At 50.8% G+C, this 22,128-nt stretch overlaps 1 protein-coding gene across 1 annotated transcript in view; it reads left to right on the forward strand.

Annotated features, from left to right (window-relative positions):
* Window positions 1-8,415: 8,415 nt before the first annotated feature.
* Window positions 8,416-22,128, forward strand: part of LOC308042899 (olfactory receptor 14A16-like) — a gene marked incomplete at both ends in the record, with an annotated part of 46,444 nt that continues 32,731 nt past the window's right edge. The window contains one exon of the mRNA XM_080348666.1: window positions 8,416-8,464. Coding sequence (XP_080204792.1) covers window positions 8,416-8,464 — 49 coding nt within the window. The remainder of the gene's footprint in view (window positions 8,465-22,128) is intronic.

The raw sequence follows: 22,128 nt of genomic DNA on the forward strand, positions 1-22,128 counted from the left end.
ACCTTGTAGTGCCCAGGCCCTTCTCCTCAGGGTCACTGCTCAGCATGTCAGGTCCTGCTCTGACCTGAGGGATGGGGTTATTGTCCCCCCTGATACATCACTGCCCATTTCTCCTTCTACAAATTAAGAGTTTTCCGTTGGGTAAATTCCAGATTTTCTCAAGGTCTGGACTCTCCCTGGACTGAATCTCCATTTGCTCATCTGTTAAAGTTTGCATGCAGATTGTTTATCCTGATGGGGGTGTATCTCCCAACATAACAGCATGAGGAGTTATAGGACACTATAAATACCATCTCCTGGAGAAACTGTGGGGACTTGTGCCTCTGGTGCTCATAATACCAGAGGTCTGGAGTCAAAGGGATAGCTTTGCTTCATGTGGTAGAGCAGCAGGAATGTGTGGAGCTCTGCCTGGGGACAGACAATGTCAGCTGAAGGTTGAGGAGTCAGTACGAGAGGGCAGAACAACATGGGCAATGTTGTGGTGACTGGACATCAGCTACAGACTCACTGGTGAGGAAGGGGAATGAGATGAAGCCTCCTTCAGACAAATGAAAGAAGCCTCGTGTTTCCAGGCCATGTCCTCGTGGCACACCTGCCAATATCTGCAAGGTACCAGCCATCCAGGAGGCCTTGGAGCTCATTGACAACATCTTCCTGACACGAGTGACTGAGGAGTCAGTGGGGTGAGGTGCCCTGTGGGACTTCACACTTACAAACCAGAAAAAGTTGGTCAGGATGGAACAGTCGGGGATGGGAAAGTGGAGCTGAGGCTCCTGGGAGATGAAAACAAGGCCAAGAGCAGGATTTCAGGAGAGCAGGATTTGGCCTGCTGAGGGACCTGCTTGGGCTGTATGGGATATGACCTTAGTGTCTGCAGTGCTTTTTTCTCACATCTCCTCCCTCCTCTCTCCCACCTGCTGTTGTGCAGCGTTTTTTACCCTTTCTCAAATACAATATCCCAGAGGTGCTGCCAGCATCACTGAGTGGCTCAAATTTGGCAAGGAGTGGATCCATCCTGAAGCCAGTTGAAATCCCCTCTGTCTGATGTCAGTGAGACTCCTGTTGTCCTCTCAGAGGTGACAACTGCAACACACCCACACTCACCCTCAGACTTTGCCATGTAAACCCAGTACAGGGTGACAGTGCGTTGGGTGTAACAAACTCCTACATCATGGAGAAGTACTGGAAAAGATCTTCTGTCAGCAACCTGAGGAAATCACCAAAGAGCAGGTTCCCATGGGAAACTGTAATTGTTCTGACATTCACTGGCATGGCATATTTGCAGATGCAGTTTCAAAGGATCTTGGGCCAACTTCTTAACATGTCTGCTTGATGGGCAACAAGGGTGATTCTCACCTGGATTGGGATCTGGGAAACAAGGAAACCCTGGTGAGGGACGTGAACATCAGTGTCCAACTTAGCTGTCATGAGCAGGACACAGAGGGGTCCCAGGCACCAGAGAGGAGGGAGGAAGGCCAGCAGCAGAGCACAGGCTGGTGGGCTCCAGAGGAGAAGACTTTGATATACTAGGGGATGGTGTGCAAAGTGGTGACATGGAAGTAGGTCTGAAGGGTGAAGGAACTCAGGAAACCTGATAATCCTTACAGGACAGGCTGCTCCAAGCACAAGAATGATCTCCCCAAGCACACATGAACAGAAGCATTTATCTCATGAGGCTGCTCCTCTGAACTGGTGGAGCTCCAGGGTAAAAAGGCAGCACACAGGAGGTGGAAGCAGGGGAAGCTGCAAAGGAGGAATTTAGAAACCTTGTCCATGGACGTCGGGATGATGACAAAGCTCCCCTGGATTGATACCTGCAGGGGAAGGGCAGTAAGATGAGCTGACACTGCTTAATTTGCAGTAAAAGAACGGACAGGGTGAACGTGGGCCTGCTGCTGAACTTGGTAAGAGCTGAATCACATAGGACTGAGGTTCTTCATGGCTTCTTTGCCTCCATCTTCACCAGCAAGGTCTCCTGGGACTTGGTTCCCGAAGGCAGGAGTCTGGAGAACACCCAGTAGCGGATGGGGCTCAAGTCAGGGGTGACCTGAGCAAACTCAGACACCATTACAGAACAGGAGATGGGTCACTTGACCTGCTCCCTGAACACAAGTATTGCTATTCTGTGGCACCAGAGATTCCCAGGAACACCCACCTCTTGGCCCAGAGGAGTGTGACTCCTCTTAAGGTGTCCTGGCCTGTCTCCTCACTCACATGGGGATTTAGGTACCCACTTTTCTAACATATTCAGTCTTTATCAGGAGATGCAACACATCAATATGGACTGGAGGCTGCTGATACCACCTGTTCTGGAAAGGGAGGGAAGGGCAAGCAGGGAAGGAAACAGAAGAAATTTGGCTTTATTGCTATTTATTATGGAAATGCTCTCTGTCTGGCTATTCCTGAAATCTCTCTAATCATCCACACAAGACTTGAAGCCTTTAAGAAAATGATACACAGAGCCTTGGCTGGAAAGAGCATTTTAGCTGTTAATGAGCCCTCTGCTGCCATGAGCCTGAACTGCAGATACTGAAAGAATGAACAAACCTGTAATGAACTGAAAGGCAGAAGCAAATCCCAAGTTCTGAGGGTGTTTGGGACCCCATGAATGGCCATCACTGACACAGCTGTGAAGGAAACAACCACTGCAGGTCCCTGTCCCTGGAGGCTGGCGAAGGAAAGACTTGGAGACACTGGTTCCAGGTGGTGAGGGCCATGTGGAGGTGGCTCTGATGCCATGTCAGCCCTTGATGCTTTTTCAGTACCAGAATGGCTGAGCCCTGACCCCTGGGACCTAGTAGATTTTTCTGGACTGTTTTTCAAGCCTTTTCCTGTGGTCAGTGTGAGTGTTTTTTGTTTTGGTGGTGAGTTTTATGTCATCTGATCTTGGTTTAATTGTAAGGGTCTTGTTTTCTGTGGAGTTGGAAATGCCTATGAGCTCCTCAAAACTCATCCAGCTTCTTTTATTCACCTGGCAATGGTCACCAGTTACCTCAATGTCCCACTCTCAAACTTGCTTGAATCCCCTATTTGGATCCATACCCATCACTCCAAGAGGTTTATGGATCCACCAGGTTCATGGATGATTCCTGAGGTCCATCCAAGTGTGGGCAGTGTAAGAGAGGAGCAGAGCAGGGTCAGCTCATGGGCCATGACTGAACACAGCCACCCCAGCAGCAGCCGTTCCCCATCTCCCAGGCACAGCCATGCCCACAGCATGCAAATGGCACTGCCATACATGATTAGCCCAAGAGAGGCCTTTCTACCTTTCGTATTTCCAGCAAAATCTTCCTCCTGTTCCTCCTCCACCTGCAGACATCAACTGCTTTCCATTTCTGGGCTCAGACATGGCTGGAAGAGTTCACTAAAGCCATCAGCCATCTCATTGCTTCTCCCTGACATGCCCTGACCCTCTTCCACACCTACACATGGCCAATCACGGCTGCTCAGGCCTCCCGCTCTTCAGAAGAGGCCTCGAGCTTCTTGGTTCTTCCTGGTGCTTATTATGAACTTCCTCGCCCTCTCCAGAGTTCATGGTTACATTTCTTGTCCATAACAGCCCCTTTATGACCATGTCTCACTAAATGGTTGTGTTTATATGATCATTTGTTCAGAAAGGGCAGTCACAGGACAGCACCCAATATGTCAAAACTGATGCTGAGTGAAATGCCGTAAAGATCCGATGAGTTCCCCTGTGTCTGTGTCTCTCTGGAAGGAGTCTGTCCCGAGAAGGGGATCCAGCTCCTGCCACTCTCTGCAGAGGCACATGAGCAGTGTCCATCACCTGGGGACACAAAGGGTGACGTTTGCCAGACCACCCTTCATCTGAACCACTTAGATGTGTGCTTGTGGATGAGGTATGGAGCCTTATAGTGCAAATACCTATTTAATTGTCATTGCCAGAGGGGCTGCCACAGATGCAGAGTACTATTTTACAGATATTTAAATACAAGCATGTTAAACTTTTATTTTTCTTTAAAAACTGACATTCCTAGACAAATTGCACAAACACTTGAAGGATTATATATGCCTTAAACATGATTATCCTCAGAAGGCCCACCAGCTTTGCATCTCAGGAAATGGGATCCAGAGTCCAAGGGCAGGATGGTTTGGGCTCTGTGCTGGGATCTGGAAACTGAAACGTGCTCCCATCTCCCAGCCCCCTGCCCTCCTGAGTGAGGGTGTGAGACATTCTGCCAGCGAGCGCTGAACTCACAGCCATGACCAGTATCTTATGTCCAACTGCAGGCACTGGTGTCCTGCCAGCTCAGGACTGGAGCTTCCATTGCTGGAGGTGTTTAAAAGACGTGGAGATGTGGCACTTTGGGACATGGTTTAGTGGTGGACTTGGCAGTGTTTGATTTACAGTTGGACTCCATGTTCTTAATGGTCTTTTCCAGCCGAAATGATTCTATGATTCTATAATTTGGGTTGAATCGATTTCAATCCCATCACCTCCAGGTTCCCTCAGAGGCAGCTGTTGTGTGGCACAACAAGTGCCCCCAAACAGCCCTGACCACATCTTTTCCATCCTTTTTCTTTTGCCCTGAGCCAATATCTTATTTTTTGCTGTCCTAATGCCTCTCCAGAAAGAATAGCCTGTGTTGTATCCTGGGACAGCCAGTATCCTTGCACAGAGTCTGCACATCAGCCAGACACAAATCCATCATTATAGAAATTGAGACGAGGCACTTGAGCAGCTCCTTGCACCCAGATATCAGTGTGACATGTCTGCTGAGATGCCAGGGAACACCTAAAATCTACGTGAAAGGTATGTGCGTCCTGGTTGGGTATCCTGGCTTGTCTCCTGACCCATGTGGTGCTTCAGGCTGTGAAGAGAATCAAAACCAGCCATTGGACTGGGGTAGTTCCATTTTACACGTGTCACACAGGGCAGATGAAGAGAGCTCAGAACTCCAGACTCTGCTGCACTGTTGGGACTGCAGAGACTAGAAATGTAGGTGACAGTGTGTGTCAGTGCACACACATAAAGATTCTGGCCTCTGCACTGACCTGGGATCTGTTCCTTGGCCTTCTTTGTCTCAAAAAGAAACTATTCCCCTATGCCAGCTCCACTGCACACTAGGATAAAAAAAGGAGAAATGTTATGAAAGAAGGATGATTTTGGGGTAATTCTGTCCAAGAGTTGTAGCCTTTAAATGATTAAAAAAAAAGAAGTGAGAGAAAAATCATTGTTCTAAGAACTTCTTTCAAGACACAACTACTGAGGTGTAGGAGATGTTTTGAAAAGTAAGAATGACTGTTAGGAATGAAATTAAAGAGCTTTAGTTCATCATCATAATCACCAGTAAGAATAAGGAGTTCCCTATTACTGTTATCAGTGACAGTACCAGAGTTCTGCCTCTAGTCAAAGAGGCCTGGAAGACCTTGCTGGTGAAGAGGGAGGACAAGAAGACACAGAGATTCTCACCTCTTTTTATATTAATCAGTGTCCACACAGTGTTGGTGTTTCTTCTTTAACTGTTCCTGCAATAGTAACAGCTCATTATGGGGCCCTTTAATTGCCTTACAGGTCCGGACTGAGTTCTGATCTGGACTGTTGCTGTGCTTGGAGGCTGCTGTCCTTGCAGACCAGATGAACTCCCTCCTGCCACCCTGCCTGGCAGTTCATTCCATCCGTGTCACAGCTCTGTCTGCAGCACTGACAGCTCCAGCTCCCCCAGTCTGGTCCCTGACTGAGGACATGGCCTCACATCTGGGCTGAACCACCCCAGCTGTGGCACCAGCCCAGCTCTGACCTGCCACAAGAAACCTGGTACCAAGTGTCCAAGAGCCCATGTGTGCAAAGGCTTTGAATCAGAGCACAGACATGACATGGCCTTAGACTGATGAATGTCTCTCTAGACCTAGGAGTATAAAACCAGAAAAAAATGCCTGAACTCATTCAACGGAAGATATTCCTTCCCCAGCTTGGAGAAATTAGATCCTTTTCTGTAACCTTCCTGGTGTCCTGTCTAATGATGGGACAAGAAAGATGATTGTCATACCGATTTATTTTTTAAAATGAAAAATACAATGCTGGAAAGAAGTGTCTCTGAAGAGGAGAGAGAATCAACATCACTGATTACTTCAACTTCAAAGTTGTGCTACTGGAGCCTGAGGGACACCTGGAGGAGCCCAGAGGGGACAGAGAAAGGGACATCATGTGCTGCTCCTGTGCTGCTGAGCTGGGCTGGGCTCCTGGGACACAAGGAGCTCATGGCAGCGGCAGCGCTGCAGAGAGACAGCTCTGCCCAGGAGCAGCTCCTCTGCACACGCAGCAGGGCTGAGGGCTCTGCCTGCAGCACCGAGGGCACAGGAGCCAGGCACAGAGAGGGAAATGCAGTCTGCAGTTGGAGGGTGCTGAGAGGTCACTCGGAGAGAAATCTTCAGAGATATGAAGCCTGTGGCTGCAGGGTATTGCATCTGCAAATCTTGGTAGGATCTCAGAAAGCTGTCACATTGCAGAGCCTGTGTTAGATGTAAGTACAGCTCTCAGAGATTCTCTGGTCGGAGAGGAGGATGTGCTGCAGAGCAGGGGTTGCCTTCTGCACTGTCAGTGACAAGACGTGAATGCTGTGTTCTCCCGAGGGTGGCTGTGGGGCGTAAATGTAAATATGGAGGCAGGGGTGCCCAGGGCTGTCCTGCAGAGCAGGGTCCCTGCACTCCAGGGCTGTGCCGGGCAGGGACTCTGCCGCCTGCCAGGATCAGCGCTCAGCCTGCCCGGGAGATCCCAGCAACACTGAGGGGAGAAGATGTGGAGGGAAGGACCAAACCCTATTGTGCAAGACAGGTGCTTCTGCTGTGGAGAGGGTGCTGTGTGGGTCAGGGCTGCTCACACATCCAGATCACCCCCAGGATTTTTCCAAAGAGATGCCTCAAGGACAAGATCAATGAAAGGATTACCAGACAGATAAGGAGCTTTCCTGAGCCTGTCTTTTCAGTTTCCAATCCCAAGGGGTGGGGGGTGCAGGAAAGGATAAAATGAAAAGGAGCTCTCATGCTTAAACAAGTCACTGAGACTCCTGAACTGCAACTCTGAGTGATCAGTACATCTGCCAGAAGGCTCATGACACCCCTTCCCCACCCCTCTGCCTGTGCACAGCATCTGCATCACCTTGGCTGGGCCCATCAGCCTTAGTCTGACCTGTCCTGTTTTCCAGCCTGCAAAGAGGAAGATGCCCCCAGGCAGTGCCTGTGAACAGGCAGGATCTGTAGGGCCAGGGGGAGGGCACAGAGGGTGGGATGGTCTGTGAGCACTGAGAGGGAACAGACATGGACAGGGAAACACCTCCCAGGGGGAGAATCTCCAGGCAGCAGGGAAATGATCAGAAATGAGAGGAAACTGAACCCGGAATTGTTATGGGAGGGAGAAGAGAGAGAAGTCCCTGTGACCCCCTGCAGTGCAGATCCCTCCTGTGAGCAGCCCCCTGGCCTCCTGTCCCACCCAGCAAAGCCTCTGCCCTCAGGGCCGGGGGCTCCAAGGCATGAAGCAGCTCCTGTGCAGCCAGAGCTGCAGTTCCTCTGCAGAGCACAGGGGCTGAGAGCAGCTGCCCGGCACTGTTGGTGCCTGGGAGGTGGCTGCACAGCTGGGGAAGGGGGACGCTGTCTGAGTGCCCGGCTGCCTCTGCCCTGGCCTCTCTCACACCCACCCTCACCGCATTTTCCTTCTTGCTCCCCTGCTCTGGGTCACTGCTGTTGGGATCTTGTTCTTGCTGTCAGGCTCTCTGGGGATGGCAGTTTCAGCTGCAGAGTCACAGCCTGATCTTGTGGGTCCTTTCCTGCAGGTGTGTCCATGGGCACACGTGTCCCAGCTTTGCTCTGACCTGTGGGCTGTGGGCAATGCAGTCTGTGGGGCTGGGGAATGAGCTGAGTCTCCCTCAATCAAATGCCATCATCTGTCTTTACTATCACCTTGAGGTTTCCTTCTAAGCTGTGAGCTTCTCTCCAGGATGCAAACTTGTCTTACAGCATCTTTGTTTTATCAGAAAGCCCCATGGAGAAGCAAAAAGATGCTGTGTGGAGAAAATAAAGTTGGATTTTTGAAAGGATTCATGGGTGTCCTTGGCCAAACATGGGGTGCTCAGCCCTTAGGAAAAGTGATACATGTTGTGGCTCCATCTGAGAAAGCTGAACCCCAGGACTGTCCCCTGCCCCCCGTTCCCATGCCCCCTGCTGCAGAGCAGGGCTGGCTCCTCGGCAGCCAGTGGGCACAGGCCCTGCTCCTCACGGCACCTCCAGCCAGCACCACCCAGAGCTCAGACACCGAGCTGGAGGAAGGTCTGGAAAAGGACAAGGGGTGTGGAGCAGGGGAGGGTGTGTGAGAAATGGTTTTGATTTTGCTCAGAGAAGTCACCGACAACTTGTCACTGTCTTTTCCTCCTATGACAGGTTTCCCATGACCATCAGCAGCAAATGTCCAACAGCAGCTCCATCACCCAGTTCCTCCTCCTGCCATTCACAGACACACGGGAGCTGCAGCTCTTGCACTTCTGGCACTTCTTGGGCATCTACCTGGCTGCCCTCCTGGGCAACGGCCTCATCATCATCACCATAGCCTGGGACCAGCACCTGCACACCCCCAGGTACTTCTTCCTCCTCAACCTCACCCTCCTTGACATGGGCACATCTCCACTATTCTCCCCAAGTCCATGGCCAACTCCCTCTGGGATTCCAGGGCCATCTCGTAGTTGGGATGTGTGACACAGCTCTTTTTGTTTCTGTTCTTCATCGCAGCAGAGTATTGTCTCCTCACAGTCATGTCCTACGATCGCTACGTTGCCATCTGCAAACCCCTGCACTACGGGACCCTCCTGGGCAGCAGAGCTTGTGTCCACATGGCAGCAGCTGCCTGGGCCACTCGGTTTCTCAGTGCTCTGCTGCACAGGGCCAATACATTTTCACTGCCCCTGTGCAAGGGCAATGCCATGGGCCAGTTCTTCTGTGAAATCCCCCAGATCCTCAAGCTCTCCTGCTCAGACACCTACCTCAGGGAACTTGGGTTGCTTGTGGTTGGTGTATTTGTAGCGTTTGGCTGTTTTGTGTTCATTGTGGTGTCCTATGTGCAGATCTTGAGGGCCATGCTGGGGATCGATCCCCTCTGAGCAAGGACAGCACAAAGCCTTTTCCACCTGCCTCCCTCACCTGGCCGTGGTCTCCCTGTTCATCAGCACTGCCATGTTTGTCTACTTGAAGCCCCTCTCTATATCCTCCCTATCCCTGGACCTGCTGATGTCTGTTCTGTACTCAGTGGTGCCTCCAGCAGTGGACCCCCTCATCTACAGCATGAGGAACCAGGAGCTCAAGGAGTCCATTAGGAAAGTGATTTCATGGGTGTTTGTCAATACTGATCAGCTTTCCATCACTGTCCACAAATTATGTCTATTTGTATCCCAGTGCAGGCCTGTACCTTGTTTTATCCGTTTTACGTTGTTAGCTTTACCCATATTGTTATTTATGGTTTTTATGTTCGTTCATAATTGTTTGTGTTTAGCTGACTCTCCTGAAAAATGTACTCATTATTAATATTTTTAAAATACCTGAAACCTGTATAAATGTTTTCCTAACACTGTGTCAGAGCTTGGTCTCCCATAGCATCTCCATAATAAAATGACATCTCCTCTGTGCAGTTCCTCAATATTTGGTTGTTGTTCTAAAACTGATCTCAACAACAGGCCCAGGAATTTCACTCAAAAGGGCCTGAGGTCAAAGCTTGTTGTCACATTGGTAGCTGATAGACAACTGGGTTGTGGTTTATGACACAACCCTTGTTGTCTGTTGACAGTGGGGAAGGGGAGTCATGAGATACAGTCAGACTGGGCTGTCCCAGAGCATTATGGGTCAGAGGACAACCCTCCAGGAGAGGAATCTGGAGCTGCCTGGAGAGCCCATGAGATACACATGGACGGTGTGTGCCTGAGGTGGGCAGTGACTGGAGCCCACAGAGTGAGACATGGCCCAAGGTGGAGTCAGCCAATGGCAAAGCACTAAATCCAGGTATCTGCAGGGAAACAAAGATGGAAACAGCCCAAACCGCACAGACCCATTCCAACAGGGAACAGCACAGTATCACAGTATCACAGTATCACAGTATCACAGTGTCACAGTATTTTTGGGATTGGAAGGGACCTCAAAAGATCATCCAGCCCAATCCCCCTGCTGGAGCAGGAACGCCTAAGTGAGGTCGCACAGGAACATGTCCAGGCAGGTTTTGAATGTTTCCGGAGAAGGAGACTCCACAACCTCCCTGGGCAGCCTGGTCCAGCCTCCGTCACCCTCACTGAGAAGAAGTTTCTTCTCAAATTTAAGTGGAACCTCTTGTGTTCCTGCTTGATCCCATTACCCCTTGTCCTATCATTGTTTGCCACCCAGAAGAGCCTGGCTCCATCCTCATGGCACTCACCCTGTATGTATTTATAAGCATTAATAAGGTCACCTCTCAGTCTCCTCCAGACTAAAGAGACCCAGCTCCCTCAGCCTTTCCTTACATGGGAGATTCTCCACTCCTTTCAGCATCTTTGATGCCCTGCACTGGACCCTCTCCAGCAGTTCCCTGTCCTTCTGGAACTGAGGGGCCCAGATCTGGACACAATATTCCAGATGGGGTCTCACCAGGGTGGAGCAGAGGGGAAGGAGGACCTCTCTCGATCTACTGACCACCCCCCTTCTAATACACCCCAGGTCCCATTGGCTTCCTGGCCACAAGGGCCCAGTGCTGGCTCACGGTCATCCTGTTGTCCACCAGGACCCCCAGGTCCCTTTCCCCTACACTGCTCTCTAATATGTAATTTCCCAACCTATACTGGAACCTGGGGTTGTTCCTGCTCAGATGCAGGACTCTACATTTTCCCTTGTAAAATTTCATCAGGTTATTCCTCGCCCAACTCTCCAGCCTGTCCAGGTCCTGCTGGATAGCAGCACCTTCACAGTCACCACACCTGCAGCAGCACTTTTACACAACCATGAGCAACAGTACTGACCATGTCCTGTTCCTCCTCTCAGACTGAGCTGGTGTGAAGGTTGCACGAGTTGTCTGTACATCCCGGGGAGAACTTACCTGCAGTTTCACACACCCCTGTGGTCCCTCCAGTGTGGACCTGGGGTTTGGGTCAACCCAGACTCAGAGATATTGCCCACTTGGCCATTCCAGCCCCAGGTCTCTTCATATCCTGGTGTCTCCTCTTCCTTGCTAGCCTCACTTAGACCTGACCAAGAAAGCGTGTGCGTACATTTACACCAAAATACACGCACAACAGTGAACCCACTCACACAGTAAATAGCCAGGAACAGAGTTTAAGAAATATTGTAGTTGAACCCTGGTCATCAGCTCAGCACCACACTGTTGCTGTGGCAGGATGAGGGGAAGACCTTAAAAGTAAAAGAAAACTCGAGGGTTGAGATCAATACAGTTTAACAGGTAAAGCAAAAGCTGTGTGCTCAATCAAATCAAAATAAGGAATCTATCCCCTGCTTTGCATTGGCAGGTGGGTGTTCAGCCATCTCCAGAAAATCAGGGCTCCATCACACATAGCAGTTACTTGGGAAGACAAACACCATCACTCTGAGTGTTTCCCCCTCACTTTCTCTCCTAGATTTTGTTGCTGAGCATGACTTCATGTGTTGCAGAAGATCCCTTTGGTCAGCTGAGGTCAGCTGTCCCAGCTGTGTCTCCTCTCAGTTTCTTGGGCACCCCCAGCCTACTCTCAGTCCTCAGCGTAAGAAGCAGAAAAGGCCTTGACTCTGTGCAAGCACCGCTCAGCACTGACTGAAACATGAGGGTGTGATCAACACTGTTTCCATCACAGATTTAAAACACAGCCTCATACAAGTTGCTATGAAGATAATTAACTCTACCCCAGCTGAAAACAGTCTAATAAGCAGGACAGACCATGGTGATCAGGCAGGGGGGTAGGCCAGAGCAGCACTGACCAGCCACCTCCCCACGGGCAGCTGGTCACTTGAATCCCTCTCCTCCCCACTCTTCCACAGGCTGCTTCTTCCACGACCCATCTTGATCCCTCCCTTTCTCTGGCCCAGTCTACTCAGCAATTCATAATCATCATCGGTTACTTTTTCCCCAATGGGCTCAGGTTTCCTCCACTTGCAAACAAATTCGATAGTTTGGATTCCATTGCCTTCGTTCTCTGGTCCCTTCTCACATCCCTCACTTTCTCATGCACGTCTCACAGTTTTCCATAGCATGTACAGGTGGCTTCACCCCAGGGCACGGCCTCACCAGGGGTGCAGTCATTTGCCTGCAGCCTTCCCATCTGGTGTCCTTGATAACCTCATGATACCTGCCTACCTCTGGCCAATCACATTGCTGTCATGAGGTGACCTCACAAGTAATAATGCATCCATGTTTGCTTGGCCTACATCTACCTCATGTATCTGCAATAGAAGTGGCATCACAACCCACCTCCAGCCGTATCATCTTCCCCTTCTCCTGCATCTCCCGTCTCCCAGGCTCTCAGCACTGCTGTTGTTTTAAAGCTGATATCAACAACAAGCCCAGGAGTTTCACCCCAAAAACAGCCAGAGAAAAATCCTCTGTGTCACACTGAAACAGGTATCTGCAGGGAAACAAAGATGGACACAGACAATCTGACACAGACCAGCTCCAACAGGAAACAGCATCTTCACAGCCACCACACCAACAGCAGCACTTACACAACCATGAGCAACAGTACTGACCGTGTTCAGCTCTCCCTGAGCTGGTGTGAAGGTTGCACGAGTGGTCTGTACATCCCAGGTAGAACTTACCCACAGTCTCACACACACTCCTGTGGTCCCTCCAGTGTGGACTTGGGGGTTGGGTCAGCCCAGACTCAGAGATATTAGCCATTTAGCCATCCTAACCCTGTGTTTCTCCAGATCCTGGGGCCCTCCTCCTTCTTGCTAGCCTCTTAGAATTGACCAAGAAGATGTGTGCATACCATCACCCCCAAACGCACACACTCTAGTGAGCCCACTCACACAGCAAAGAGCCAGGAGCAGTTTAATTAGTTCTGTAGTTTAACCCTGACAGGCAGCTCAGCACCACACAGTCTGTCACTTACTGCCCCACAGCAGGATGATGCAGAGGATCAGAAACACAAATAAAAACTCATGGGGTGAGATAAAGACAATTAATAGGTAAAGCAAAATCTATCCACATAGTCAATGAAAACTAAGGAATTCAGTCACTGCATCATTGCCAGGAGGGTGTTCAACTGTCTTCAGAAAAGATGGGCTCCATCATACGTGACTGTTACTTGGGAAGACAAACGCCATCACTCCGAATGTCCTCCCGTCCCTTCCTCTCCCAGATTTTATTGTTGACCATGATATCATATGTTGTGAAACATTCCTTTGGTCAGTTTGGTTCAGCTGTTCCAGCCATGTCCCCTCCCGATTTCTTGTGCATCCCCGGCCCCCATGCTGGTGGGTTTGATGTGAGAAGCAGAAAACCCCTTGATAGTGTGCAAGCACTGCTCAGCAATGACTGAAACATGCGGTGGGATCAACACTGTTTCCATCACAAATGTAAAATGGACTCATACAAGTTGCTGTGAAGATAAGTAACTCTATCCCAGCTGAAATCAGTCTAGTAAGCAGTACAGACCATGGTGATCAGGCAGGGGGCTTGGTCAGAGCAGCACTGAGCAGCCACCTCCCCATGGGCAGCTTGTCCCTTGAATCCTTCTCCCCCTTCCACAGGCTGCTTCTTCCACGATCCAGCTTTCTCTGCTCCAGTCTCCTCCCCAATTCATAACCATCATCAGTTAGTTTTTCCCCAGTGGGGTTCAGGTTACTTCCACTTCTACTTAAATTTGATAGTTTGGATGCCATTGCCTTGTTCCTCTGGGACTTCAGCGGCATCACTGGTGGCTCCTCCAGGCACTGATGGCCTTGCAAGACTTGACTGCCCAGACTGTGGGAAGTGCTCCCGTCTGTGCCGTTTGGCCAACCTGGTCACATCCACAGCCGCCTGTGAGGCCCAGCTGGGACACACGGAGCTGCCCACACTGCTGGTCCCTCCTCACATCCCTCAGCTTCTCACGCAGGTGCCACAGTTTCCCATGGCAAGTACAGGTGGTTTCACCCAGGGCAGGGCCTCACCAGGGGCACAGGCATTTGTCTGCAGCCTTCCCATCTGGTGTCCTTGATGACCTCATCATACCTGCCTAACTCTAGCCAATCACATTGCTGTCATGAGGTGACCTCACCAGTGATAATCCAGCCATGTTGGCTTTGCCTACATGTACCCCCAGGTAACCGCAATAGAAGTGGCACCACAACCCACCTCCAGCCGTGTCATCTTCCCCTTCTCCTGCATCTCCCATCTCCCAGGTTCTCAGCACTGCTGGGTGTGCTTTCCGGCATCCAGAAGACATCACTAGGCCTGACTCACCACGTGCCCAGTTGGGTTGTTCTCAAAAATGTGACTTCAAAATCTACCTCCTTCCCATGATGCCTCACCTTGCACCATCCTCTTCTGGCACCAGGGGTCACCTCACAGCCAACCTCCAGACACTTCCCCTGCACCTGCCTCTCCTTTTTCCCACCCAGCACTGTCGTTTCTGCTGGGCAGGCAGCACCGTGCTCCCCATGGGGACTGCAGAGCCCTGGTGGGACAGCTCAGTGGTGGGAGGGCAGCCAGGGGTGGTCAGGGCTCCTCGGGAAGGCAGGCGGGTGGATGAGGAGCTGGAGATGAGCTCTGTGCAGAGGGGAGCCTGGTGTGCACAGAGACTTGCCTTGGAGGAAGCTTCATGGTCACAGGTCCTCGAGTACATGGCAAGTTGGACCATGGCTTGGTCTGCTGGGAGGGCAGCAGCACTGGGCACAAGCAACCCAGGAGGCTCCTGCAGGTGTGGAATACAGCATTTTGAGACAAACACGGATGAGCTGACTATGGCTGGTCTCCTACTGACAGACAAGGTGGATCAGGCTGGGGATCTGAAGGATGAGAGCGGCCATGGCTGCAGTGATCATGAGATGGTGGAGAAGCAGGACAACTGCAGAACAAGAGTGCAGTCCTGCAGGAGAGCTGATTTCATTACTGGAGGATCTGCTTTGGCTGTCCTGGAGAACAAACAGGCTGTGAGTCCCTGTTCAGGGGTGATGTCCTCAGAGCCCAGGAAGAAACCAATCTGATGGCCAGGGAGTCCAGCAGGGCCTGGCAAGAGGTCAGCGTGGATGAACAGGGACCCCCTCACTTAGGAGATCAAACAGCAGAAGGACGTGCAGGGAGGCTGGAGGGGAACAGGCTGCCCAGGAGACAGACAGACAGACAGACACCTGGCCTGGGAGTGCAGGGATGGAGCCAGCAAAGCCAATGCTGAGCAGTGGCTGAAATGGCTGTGCAAGGGAAGGGCACCCAGGAGGGCTTCTCCAAAGATATGGTCAGCATAAGGAAGGCGGCTGAGGGCACTCTGGTCCCCGTGGCCAGTGGGGCAGGGGACGGGTGACAAAGACAATATTAAAACAGCAGATTCTTCCTTGGAGAGTGCTGGTAGGAAATATAACTGGACACACTTATACATTTTACTATATATTTACCAACACATAAATATGATATTTTCCTTATGATCACATAGAAAGTCAGACAACACAGGTCTGTTGAGATCACTGTCAACATGGCCATCTAAAAAGAGAACAGCTCAATTAACCTTTTTATCCCTCTTTCCTCCATCAGTCAAGAGTGGCCAACAGCTTCCAGCATGACTCACTGTGTGCCAAGGATAAAAAGTGGCACTGACAGCCCATGGCTGTGGATTGTTTGGTGCCTTCGGCTCTGTACAAGGCACAAGGATTATCTTTCTTAATGCTGGAGGCTTTGGTAGGAGAGAAATCTAGAGAACCTTTTTTATAAATGGAGGGAAAAAGAAACCAAATGAAAGATGTAGAGTGAAGGAAATGTGTTCTTGCAACTTTAAACATCAAACACTGTTGGTGTTGTAATTCTCCTTTCTTTCTTTTGAATACTTCAAATATCAGTGTTTTCCCATTAGATCAAAATGAGACTTTTCAGGATGTACATTAAGAACAAGAGGAGAACTTCTGATCCTCCACTACTTTTGCCTTCTCAGCACTCTCTCTCTTATCTGTGCATCTCATATCCCTCATCCTCCAGGTATTTCCTCCTGCCCTGACTAAACTGACCATGTCTGAAGTCCCATTTCCAGCAGCTGATCTGCACACAACACTTGTGATTGTTCTCTGGGTTCCCCTTCCTCTTACTGTTTGATCACTCAGACACTTGTCGACAACCCAGTTGCTGCTTTCAGCTTCAAGGAGTTAAAAGCTTCCTTGTCTTTCAGTAGTCTGTCTAATTCTGTCTTTAGCCAACTCTTTTATTGTGTCTATTTTATAATTTCCTTTCTGTCTAAAATATTTCTTGCACGGTTCTGCCTTGGAGAAGGTGAACCTCAGTGGTGGCAGCTTGTCCTTGGTGTACAGTTGAGGAGTGTGTTAACCTTTAATCGTGACTCTCAGCAGTTGTATTTTGTTTGTTCAAGGGTAAAGAAAAGTCCCTGTTTCCTGTGTGCACTTGAGTCTCCAAGGAGAGCAGGTGGGAGCTGGTGCAAAGGAGCTGGCACATCCAGCTGCAGACTGCAGTGAAGTCTGGTGTGAGGAAAAGGGATGCAAGGCCCAGGGGGCCAATGAGAGAAACGATGGGGTTGGGGAGGTGAGGAGCAAGGTTGTCCACACGGTGTGAGACCTCAAGGGACAGCTTCTCCATCCAGTCCAGACCTCCTTAGGAGAGACCCTGGATCAACATCAGACAATGCTGCAATCACATCTTCTCCAAGCTGAAAAGTATTAAAATACACCCGTTACAATAGAAAGACATTTTATCAGAAGCTTTTTGAAATCTTTCTCCATAATTACACAAAGAAAACTCTCTAATTAACTATACAGGATTGGAAAGAAATTACAAGAGACATGGTTTGTTAGAGCTTTCTGAATGTAATGATCCCCATGGTGCATTTGGTGCTGAGTCCTTGAACATTACTCAGGTGCTGAGAAGAGATTGCACAAACCTTTCCAGAAGTCACAGTATCACAGTATCACAGTATGTTCTGGATTGGAAGGGACCTCAAAAGATCATCTAGTCCAATCCCCCTGCTGGAGCAGGAACGCCTAAGTGAGGTTGCACAGGAACTTGTCCAGGTGGGTCTTGAATGTCTCCAGAGAAGGAGACTCCACAACCTCCCTGGGCAGCCTGTTCCAGTGCTCTGTCACCCTTACTGAGAAGAAGTTTTTTCTCAAATTTAAGTGGAACCTCTTGTGTTCCAGCTTGATCCCATTGCCCCTTGTCCTATCATTGTTTGCCAACGAGAAGAGCCTGGCTCCATCCTCATGGCACTCACCCTTTATATATTTATAAACATTAATAAGGTCACCCCTCAGTCTCCTCTTCTCCAAACTAAAGAGACCAAGCTCCCTCAGCCTTTCCTCATAAGGGAGGTGCTCCACTCCCTTAATCATCTTTGTTGCCCTACGCTGGACCCTCTCCAGCAGTTCCTTGACCTTCTTGAACTGAGGGGCCCAGAACTGGACACAATATTCCAGATGGGGTCTCACCAGGGCAGAGTAGAGGGGAAGGAGGACCTCTCTTGATCTACTAACCACCCCCCTTGTAATACACCCCAGGATGCCATTGGCCTTCCTGGCCACAAGGGCCCAGTGCTGGCTCATGGTCATCCTGTTGTCCACCAGGATCCCCAGGTCCCTTTCCCCTACACTGCTCTCTAATATGTAATTTCCCAACCGATACTGGAACCTGGGGTTGTTCCTGCCCAGATGCAGGACTCTACACTTTTCCTTGTTAAATTTCATTAGGTTATTCCTCGCCCAACTCTCCAGCCTGTCTAGGTCTCGCTGGATGGCAGCACAGCCTTCTGGCGTGTCAGCCACTCCTCCCAGCTTAGTGTCATCAGCAAACTTGCTGATAGTACACTCTATTCCCTCGTCTAAGTCGTTAATGAATATATTGAATAATACTGGCCCCAGTACTGACCCCTGAGGTACTCCACTAGATACTGGTCTCCAACTAGACTCCGCACCATTGACTACCACTCTCTGGCTTCTTTCCTTCAGCCAGTTTGTAACCCACCTCACTACTCCATTGTCTAGACCACACCTCCTCAACTTAGCAACTAGGATGCTGTGGGAGACTGTGTCAAAGGCTTTACTGAAGTCAAGGTAGACCACATCCACGGCTCTGCCATCATCCATCCACCTTGTAACATTCTCATAAAAGGCTATGAGGTTGGTGAAGCATGACTTACCCTTGGTAAAGCCATGCTGACTGCCCCTAATAACTTTCTTATCCTTGATATGCCTTGAGATAGCACCAAGGATAAGTTGTTCCATTACTTTCCCAGGGACAGAGATGAGGCTGACTGGTCTATAGTTACCCGGGTCCTCCTTCTTGCCCTTTTTGAAGACTGGAGTGACATTTGCTTTCCTCCAATCCTCGGGCACCTCTCCCGTTTCCCAAGACTTGGCAAAGATGATGGAGAGCGGTCCAGCAATGACCTCAGCCAGCTCCCTCAGCACTCGCGGATGCATCCCATCTGGACCCATGGATTTATGGATGTCCAGACTATTTAATTGCTCCCTAACCCAGTCCTCATCAACTAAAGCAAGCTCCTCCATTGACCTGGCTTCATCCGGGGTCTCAGGGGTACAGGGCTCCCCAGGACAGCCTCCGGCAGAGTAGACAGAGACAAAGAAGGCATTCAGTAATTCTGCCTTCTCTGTATCTTCCGCCACCAGGGCACCCACCCCATTCCTCAGTGGGCCTACATTGCCTCTGGTATTAGTTTTATCCGCTATGTATTTGAAAAAGTTCTTTTTGCTGTCCTTGACCCCTCTCTCCAGCTGTCATTCTAAGGAGGCCTTGGCTATCCTAGCTGCCTTCCTACATCCTCTAACAGCAGCCTTATATTCTTCCCAAGTGGCCAGCCCCTGCTTCCATGACCTGTAAACTCTCCTCTTCTGCTTGAGCATACCCAATAGATTCCTATTCAACCACGCAGGCCTCCTGGCTCCCTTCCTTGACTTCCTACGTGTGGGGATGCTCTGATCCTGAGCGTGGAAGAAGCAATCTCTGAATGCAATCCAGGTATCTTGGGCCCCTTTTCCTTCAAGCAGTCTTGCCCATGGGATTTCCCTCAGCAATTGCTTGAAAAGGCCAAAGTTAGCCCTGCTAAAGTCCAGGGTTGCAATTCTACTTGCTATTCTGTTCCTGCCACACAAGATGCTGAACTCTACCATCTCGTGGTCGCTACAACCCAGGCAGCCCTCAACCTTTACTGCTTCGACCAGACCCTCCTTGTTAGTGAGGATGAGATCCAGCAGTGCTCCTCTCCTAGTCGGCTCCTCCACCATCTGCATGAGGAAGTTCTCATCAATGCACTGGAGGAACCTCCTGGACTGTGGCTGGCTGGCTGAATGGTCCTTCCAGCAAACATCAGGGAAGTTAAAATCACCCACAACAACCAGGGCCTGTGACCGCGAGGCCACTCTCAGCTGCCCATAGAAGGCCTCATCAACTTCCTCAGCCTGATCTGGTGGCCTGTAACAGACGCCCACAACAGTGTCACCCCTGCCAGCCTGCCCCTTGATCCTGACCCATACACTCTCAACTCGCTCATCATCCACTCCTGGGCAGAATTTAGTACATTGTAGTTGCTCTCTCACATAGAGAGCAACTCCACCACCACGCCTGGCTGGCCTGTCTTTCCTGAAAAGGGCATAGCCATCCATGACCACATTCCCGTCATGTGAACTGTCCCACCATGTTTCTGTAATTGCCACCAGATCATAATCTCCCAGCCGAACATAGGATTCTAACTCCTCCTGCTTATTCCCCATGCTGCGCGCATTGGTGTACAGGCATTTCAAGGAGCGAGCAGAGCACTCCCATTTCTCCCTAGGAGCACAGGAGGCCACCTGGTCCTCATCAGTTTTAGAATGCTGCCCGACTGGGACAAGCCCAGCTACAACCCCATCCCCCTTCGAGCCTAGTTTAAAGCTCTCCAAATGAGCCCAGCTAATTCCTGCCCCAGCATTCTTTTGCCCCTCTGAGATAAACCTTTCCCACGTGACACTGTCCGGACTGGTGTCTTATAGAACCAACCATTATCAAAAAATCCAAAGCCCTGCCTGTAGCACCACTCTTGGAGCCAACCATTTAGAGAATGAATTTTCCTATTCCATCCCACATCGTCACTTGAAGATGGAAGGAGTGAAGAAAAGATCACTTGAGCCCCTGAGTCTTTCACCATCCTTCCCAAGACCTTGAAATCATTCTTCATTGCCCTCAGACTACGGGAAGCAGCTTCCTCCCCATCTGTCTGGAAGACCAGCAGCGGGTAGTAGTCTGTCGGGTGCACCAGTCTTGGGAGCTTTCTAGCAATATCCTTGATCCGGGCTCCAGGTAGACTACAAACTTCCCTAAGATGAGGGTCAACTCTGCATATTGGGCCCTCTGTTCCTTTCAGAAGGGAATTTCCTATTACTATCACCCTTCTTTCTTTCTTAATAGAGGCAGTCTTAAGTTGTGGAGTCAACCGCCTCTTCCTATGTGATCTTGTAGGCAGGCTTGGCACTGCCTCCTCACCTACCTCTTCTTCCAGATCCAAGGCCTCAAACCTATTATGGAGGGGCACCTGAGGAGACAAAGCAGGCAGGGAGGGGGGCTGCCTGTGACGCCGAATCGGAATACGCTTCCAACCCTCGTCATCATTTAGGCCCCCTACCTCTGCCCGACAGCAACAAGGGTGGGGCCGTCTCAGGACTTCCGCCTCTGTCCGAGAGGACAGGAGGTCCATCTCCTTTTGGGGGGTACCTCCCTGGGACCTTTCCGACTGGCACGTCAGGGTGTTACTCCACCAGTCAATCTCCCTTTCGCACTCCCTGATGGTCCTCAGCGTCTCAATTTCCTCCTTAAGCTTCACAACCATGTGGAGCAGATCTTGCACCTGCTCACACCTCACACAGGTGGAGTGCTGGCCTCCCTGCCCCGGCAGCAGCAGGCTCTGGCACTCCCTGCAGCCGGAGACCTGAACAGCCACCGTTCGGGACAGAACCTCAGTCTGCGTAGCCGCAGTCTATTTGGGACAAACTCTCCTCCTGGAGGCGACCATGGTCGTCAGTAGTCTGGGATGCTGGCAATAAGTTAGAGGGGCTAGCAAGCGTCAAGTGCTCTCTGTACCCTGCTGCACAAGCTGCCACACCCGCTGCTGCAGCACAGTGTGGGTGGGACTCACCCGCTACTCAAGCTGGTTGCTCCTCCCTGCACCTAGTGGGCAGCGACTAGTCGCTGCCCTCCCAAAGGACTTTTCAAGGCAATGGGAGGGGGTGTGGTCGCCGTCACCGTGGGAACGCCCCCCGCCACGTCAGCCGCTCTCTCGCAATGGCTGCCTGGGCTTTGCGGATGGGGACCCGCCGGGAATCAGGCTGTCCCTGTACGTTTCCCTCTGAGCTTCCTAATCTCGGCTGAACCTCGTGGTCGGCTGCACCCCGCCGGCTCTGGCTCTCGCTGGGCTGGCTCCGATCAGCTGACTGAAGTCAAAGCCAGAAGAAAAAAGTACTAAGTTCCTTGAAGTATTAATGAGTTCCACTGCGGGCAAGTACCAGCAAAACTTCCCCAGGAACTCGTTAGAGCAGAGAATCGGAGGCCATGATGGCAGATAAACAAAGGGAAACGTGCAGGCAGCTGAGGTGCTGAGAAAACCCTGGTTTAGTTGGTTGAATCAGAGAGGCCAAGGCCTGACCCCCAGCCCCTGGGAAGGCAGATCCTGTCCCTCACACATTGCTCAGGGCTCTTCCTGGGGCAGGGGGATGTGGGCTGTGTGGTGCTGAGTGAAGGACAATGCTGTGACAGTTCCCAGCCTTCCTGGGGGTGTGCAAGAAGGCCATGAGGTGCCCCAGTGCCTGAGGACAACGTGTCTCCTCACAGGCCCTGGTGGCAGAGGCGATGGCCATAGCCACGGGGACAAAGACTTTGGTTCTCTTGGTGACATCCAGCCTTGCTAGTGCCCTTTGCCATCTCCACCACAGGTTGTCCTACACTGTCCCTCAGCTGCTTCTGTTTCCCTGCAGGCTGTAGACACCCATCTCGCTTCCTCCCCT

The sequence above is a fragment of the Nesoenas mayeri genome (genome assembly GCF_963082525.1).
Source record: "Nesoenas mayeri genome assembly, chromosome: 8".
In the NCBI taxonomy this organism is placed as follows: Eukaryota; Metazoa; Chordata; class Aves; order Columbiformes; family Columbidae; genus Nesoenas; species Nesoenas mayeri.